Genomic DNA, 6,540 nt, shown 5'->3' with positions numbered 1-6,540 from the left:
TATATATATATATATATATATATATATATATATATATATACACATATCATGTTACACACATATGCACACACACACAGAATGCTTTAGAATTCATACTTAGATGTGTTTCCATATGTGAATCCTGAGAATTTTTGCGTGCTGCCATTTTCATCCTCTTCCTTCTCAGAGTTTACATTATTAACGCTAGCATCATCATCACCTCCACCACCATCAACAATGAAACCATCGTCATCATCATCACTTTCATTTAGAACATCGGTGTCATTATCATCTTCCTGTAAATACACAATATGAAATTAGAAAAGCAAATAGTTAAGATGTGAATTAGTTAAGAAGCTCTACCTAGGGGAAGTTAATTTGGGTTGGTCCAATACCATTGTAGAAGACATTTGCCTACAGTGACGTTCAGTGGACAAGTATGCCAAAGACATTTAATATAGCAATAACATTGAGATAGCATGACACAATGTATCAGAAAGCAGGCCGTTTGAATTACAAGTACAGTTTACTCAACAGGTTTTCAAAGTGTTTCCATCCAACCAGTTTTAGGTGCCTCACAGAGGATTCGACCTGGCATGTCATGTCTGCAAAGTGAATTTGCTAATCATTTCACTGACTCCCACTTACCCACTTCTTTATACAAATACCACCCAATACTGCTATATACAAATACCTGCACAGCTACAAATGAACTAGATTTTTTTTTTTTTTTATAGTTTCAGCTCAGAGCTGTGGCCATGCTGATGCACTGCCGTTGTTAACTTTTAACATTCCATGCAACACAAATCTGCTCAAAAGGGAATATCTTTGAGTGTTGTTCCACCTGAAACTACCTGAATCAAAATACTATCTTTTATTCTTTTATTTGCTTCAGTCAATTGACTGTGACCATGCTGGGGTACTGCCTTGAGTGTTTCAATCAAACAGATCATCCCTACGACTTTTTTTTTTTTTTTTAAGCCAAGTGTTTATTCTGTTGGCCTCTTTTGCTGAATAACTAAGTTGTGGGACATAAACATACCAACACTGGTTGTCGAGTGGTGGTGGAGGACAGGCACAAAGACACACACACACGTTAATTTGAATCTATTAAATACAATTTAGCACTTTAATTCTGATACTTTATTTTATATTTTAAGCGCATATTTAGACTGTCTCAAAAAAAAAAAAAAAACAGAAAATCCCAAAATCCAAGACACTTCTGGTCTCAAGCTTGCTGAATAATTGGTCCGATATTGTTAGTTTTAAAGCAAGTTTTGAACTCTCCAAACTAAGGGAGAAAACTTTAATCCTTACTTCCAGCAGTTATTTACATTCTATAACATTTGCTATTAAAATTGATGCACCTGTTGCTCAAGTTTTGTGATTTATTTACAGAGGTTTTATTGAAACTTTCATGTACAATTTTCGTGAATGTTAACTCTAAAAGGAACAAATTAGCTTACCTGTAAGTTTCAAAGTGAAAAAAGTACAAAAGAGTCAAGGAAATAACATTCTTTCTTTTATTGGTAACAGACATATGTCCTTGTCTGTTACCAATTACATTTAATTTATTACTAACAATTCTTTGCATTGTCTTTTTGAGTGGTTTTTTTTTTTATTAGTATATAATCCTTTCTACTAAAGGCACAAGCCTGAAATTTTCAGGGAGGGAATTAGTCAATTATATCGACCCCAAGTATTTCACTGGTACTTAATTTATCAACTCCGAAAGGATGAAAGGCAAAGTCGACACCAACAGAATGTGAACTCAGACATAAAGACAGACGAAATGCTGCTAAGTGTTTTGCTTGACACGCTAACGATTCTGCCAGCTCGCCACCTTATACTAGTATATAATAAATAGGCAGCTGTGAAGCCACATGGTTTAGTGATTTGGGTATTCAGCTCACAGTCACGAGTTTCATTTCAGTGGTACATTGTATCCTTGAGCAAGACACTTTATTTCATGTTGCTCTAGTCACGTCCGCTGGCAAAACTGAGTTGTACCTTTCTTTCAAAGAGACAGCTTTGTCACATTCCATATCATGCTGAACCTCTCTAAGAACTACATTGAGGATATATACGTGTCTTTGGAGTGCTCAGCCACTAGCAATTTAATTTTACAAGCAGGCCGTTTCGTTGAATGGATCAACTGGATGCCTCGTTGCCATAACCAACAGAGTGCTAGTCAGTAGAATAAATTAGCAATCAAATGTGCACAGCATTAATTTTTAGCACAAATGAGAATTTACATTAAAACTAAAAACTAAGTATTTTCTACAACACAGCCAACTTTCAAAGTAATCTGACCACAAATAAATACGCTACAAATATTTGAATAAGCAAATGTATTTTTAAATATTTTCTGCTCAATTACAGGACTGAGTGATTGACTTAAACATACACATAAACATAAACATACACACACATATATGTATAGAACATATTCGTCCAACCTGTGCAAATATAGAGGATCTTTTTTTTGTTGCTGTCACAGTTTTCTGTTTTGAAATTTTGTGCCAATTGTTTTCAAATTTGGTTTACTGATTTAATTTTGTATGCTAATTCATCATCATCGTTTAACGTCCACTTTCCATGCTAGCATGGGTTGGACGATTTGACTGAGGACCGGTGAACCAGATGGCTACACCAGGCTCCAATCTGATTTGGCAGAGTTTCTTCAGCTGGATGCCCTTCCTAACGCCAACCACTCCGAGAGTGTAGTGGGTGCTTTTACGTGCCACCGGCACGAAGGCCAGTAAGTCGGTACTGGTAACGGCCACGCTCAAAATGGTGTATTTTACGTGCCACCTGCACAGGAGCCAGTCCAGCGGCACTGGCAACGATCGCGCTCGAATGTCTTTACACGTGCCACCAGCACAAGTGCCAGGAAGGCGACGCTGGGCACAGGTGCCATCGTGAAAATAAAATTCATTTTTGCCATAAATTAAAAAATAAAAAGTCAATAATTTCTAAAGTTAACAAATTATGGGTAATTTTAGTCAATTAAAAGCCACAGATATATTTGTGCCTGTTTGCATAGTAACATGAGAACCACCATTATCTCCATGTGTAGGTTCTTTTAACCTAGCTATTTTCTTCGATGATGAATCAAACTATAACCATAATCCTAACACAGATTTGATTGGATAAAAATTATCCAACTTTAAACTTTTGTAACATTTTTCTGAACATTTTCTGGAATAAACAAATAACAAAATTGGATTCAACATGAAAAACTAAATAAATATACCAAATTTGAAAATTTTCAATTCTAAAATTTCAAAATCTGAGCCAGCAACAGAAAAGATCCAATACAGAAAAATGAACAAATACACAGACTATGATGGGCTTCTTTCAGTTTCTTTCTGCCAAATCCATTCACAAAGCTTTGGTTGGCCTGGGTGTATAACAGAAGAGACTTGTGCAAAGTGCAATGCAATAGGATTGAACCCAAAACCATGTGATTGGAAAGCAAGCTTTTTAACCACACTGGTGTGTTTGTGCCTAAATAAAAGACATTTTGTTAGTCAAGAGAAAGAGAGAGTATGAATGGTTTCCTAACATACCTTGCCACTTCCACGATTGCTATCTTCATCATCAGACAATAACTTCAAGGTTCCAAAGCCTTCACCATCACCATCCACACTGACTCCAGAATTGAAATATTTATTTTCAGGTTTCTTGTTCCAGGAGAATTTTCCACTGAAGAATAAAACCAATATACAAAAAGAATAATAATTAAATGTCATCTATTAAAAACCAAAGGCACTTACATTTACCTTAGCAAACTTTAAAAAACCCATTGTTTACCCCCAAATTAGATCCAGAAATGCTACAACAATGAGGTGACATGTTGAGGGACAAGGCAATAATCCACAGTATGCACCCTAGCATGCATTGTTTTATAAGAAAAGTGCAGAATAACTATTCATACTTGATTTTTAGTCTGATTCTGAATACTGAGAAATCCTTGTGGTAGCTACAGTATAAAGAGGCAAGATAAACTCATTTGTTATTTATGTTATTTTTACACCAGGAGTATCAGGCATACCCTGGCTTTTAGAATAAGTACACCATATCCATGTATTTCATAAAAAAGTGTAAAGCACCCCCTTCAGTCATGAATGACCAGGGGATTGCTCATAGAAAGTTACCCTCCGAGGTACAAGTCCAAGTAAGGTTGTTTATGGAAGATCAACTGCAGTCGCTCATGCATATCAGCCTCCCTTCTCCATGCCACCAATGTTGTCCAAGGGAAAAGCAAAAGTTGATACAGCTTGGCACCAAAACTGGAATAACATGAAATAAAGTGTCTTGCTCAAGAAGACAACATACACTCCGGCTGAGAATTGAACTCACTACCTCATGATTGTGAGTCCGACACTCTAACCACTGAGCTATGCACCTTCATATATATCATAAGAGGCAACTAAAATGGTTGGAGTCAGAGAAAACATCTGGTCATAAAACAAAACTTCAAAAACACTCATCCAAGAGGGACAAATATGTTGATGATGAAGATGTAATGTGCACAGTGAAGTCTCTTCCTATAATGGTATGTGGAGGCACGTGACTTAGTGGTTAGAGTGTTGGACTCATGAACCAAATATCAGTATTAGAGGAAAAGAGAAGCATATACAATCAACCATTATTGAAATTTAAATATTCCATGAAAGCTTCTTGCCATAGTAACAAATGTAGAGTATAATTATTTCATGAGCTTGAAATGCACTGTTCAAATGTTGGCAAGTGTAAATTTATTCCTCAGTTATGAACTGCTGTGAAGAGGAAATATATACTTTTAGATATTGATCTGCACGGCTGTGCAGCAAGATGATTGCTTCCCAACCATATGGTTCCATGTTCACTCCCACGTCGGGGCACCTTGGGCAAGTGTCATCTACTATAGCCTCAGGCCCCAATCAAAGCCTTGTGAGTGGATTTTGTAGATGAAATCTGAAAGAACCCTGTCATGTGTGTGTGTGTGTGTGTATATGTTTTTGTCACCCACCACCGCTTGACAGTTGGTGTTGGTGCGTTTATGTCCCCATAATTTAGCAGTTCGGCAAAAGAGACCAATAGAATAAGTATCAGGATTTAACAAAAAAGTACTGACTAAAAATTCCTTAAGGTAGTGCCCCAGCATGGCCGCAGCTTAATGACTGAAGCAAGTAAAAGATAAAAAAAAATGTCAGCCGACAATTCTCTTGCCATTTATTCACTTCTACATTCGAAAATTAACACAATTAAAAATAAAAGATAAGGTGTAACAGAATGCAGTGTAAAAATATAATATTGACAACAAACTGTAGTGAAATGCATTATAGACAGCAATGAATTCCAAATAAATGTAACAATTCAGCTAGTCACAGCAAAGCAATGACAATTCTTAATAATGTCATAGTAACAATCATAATCCAAAGAATAATAATAACAATGGACCAACCACAGCTATTCAGAATGCTGGACGTGATAAACAAACAGAGTTATATTACCGTCAAAGAAATTATCAATTAGCATAATAATAGCCATGCTAATTGATAATTTCTTTTACACACATACAGAAAGGAAGTAATAATGAATAAGCAGCATTACTGTGTGAGGTTAAGCATGTGATTGTTTTGTTTCAAATCAATCATCTAGATTCTACCAGATCTGAAACCACTAGCATCATCCAATACAGTTTTTAATGGGTGAAGGCATGGCTGTATGGTAAGAAGTTCGTTTCCCAACCACATGGTTTCAGGTACAGTCCCACTGCATGGCACCTTGGGCGAGTGTCTTCTAGTATAGCCCCAAGCTAATCAAAGCCTTGTGAGTAGATTTGGTAGACAGAAATTGAAAGAAGCTCATCAGGTACATAAATATCATCATCGTTTAATATCCAGTCTCCATGATGGAATGGGTTGGACAGTTTGATATGGAGCTGACTAGCAGGGAGCTGTTCAGACTCCAACTGTCTATTGTGGCATGGTTTCTATGACTGGATGCTCTTCCTAATGCTAACCACTTAACAGTGTGTGCTGGGTGCTTTTTACGTGGCACCGGCACCTGAAAGAAGCCTGTATGTGTGGAAAACAGCGACTTTAATTAGCTTGACATGTCTTATCAAGTACAACAAATCGCCATATCACCCAGTCCCTTGTCATTTCCTCAGTGAGGTCCAGTGTCCCAAAATCCTTTCTCACCACTTCGTCCCATGCCTTCCTGAGTCTACCAAGCACTTCTTTATACAGCTGTCCTCATCACATGACCAAAAACAAGCACAATCTTCTCTCTTGCACACAACATCTGATGCCTCTTATACCCAGTTTTCTTCTTAAATTGTTTATACTCTGTTGTGTATGCACAATGACAACACCCATCCAGCGGAACATGCTAGCTTCATTTCTTTCAAGCCTTTGCAAGTCCTCTGTAGTCAAAGCCCATGTTTCACTGCCATATAACATAACTTTACATGCACAGGCATCATACAATCTGCTTTTCACTCTGAAGGAGAGGCCCTTAGCTACCAACAAAGGTAGCTCTTCTCTCATATATATATATATATATATA

The 6,540-nt window shown here is 37.0% G+C and overlaps 1 protein-coding gene across 1 annotated transcript in view; it reads right to left on the bottom strand.

The window, feature by feature from the left end:
• The window catches only part of LOC106872771 (claspin), a 59,663-nt gene that overhangs the window by 29,775 nt on the left and 23,348 nt on the right, over positions 1-6,540 (bottom strand). The window contains exons 12-14 of the mRNA XM_014919871.2: positions 5,197-5,209; positions 3,552-3,687; positions 97-275 (exon numbers count right to left, since the gene is read on the bottom strand). Coding sequence (XP_014775357.1) covers positions 97-275; positions 3,552-3,687; positions 5,197-5,209 — 328 coding nt within the window. The remainder of the gene's footprint in view (positions 1-96; positions 276-3,551; positions 3,688-5,196; positions 5,210-6,540) is intronic.

Source organism: Octopus bimaculoides, chromosome 11 (genome assembly GCF_001194135.2).
Source record: "Octopus bimaculoides isolate UCB-OBI-ISO-001 chromosome 11, ASM119413v2, whole genome shotgun sequence".
NCBI lineage: Eukaryota > Metazoa > Mollusca > Cephalopoda > Octopoda > Octopodidae > Octopus > Octopus bimaculoides.
The sequence above is the reverse complement of the archived record's forward strand: the minus strand, read 5'-3'. Positions and strand labels throughout refer to the sequence as shown.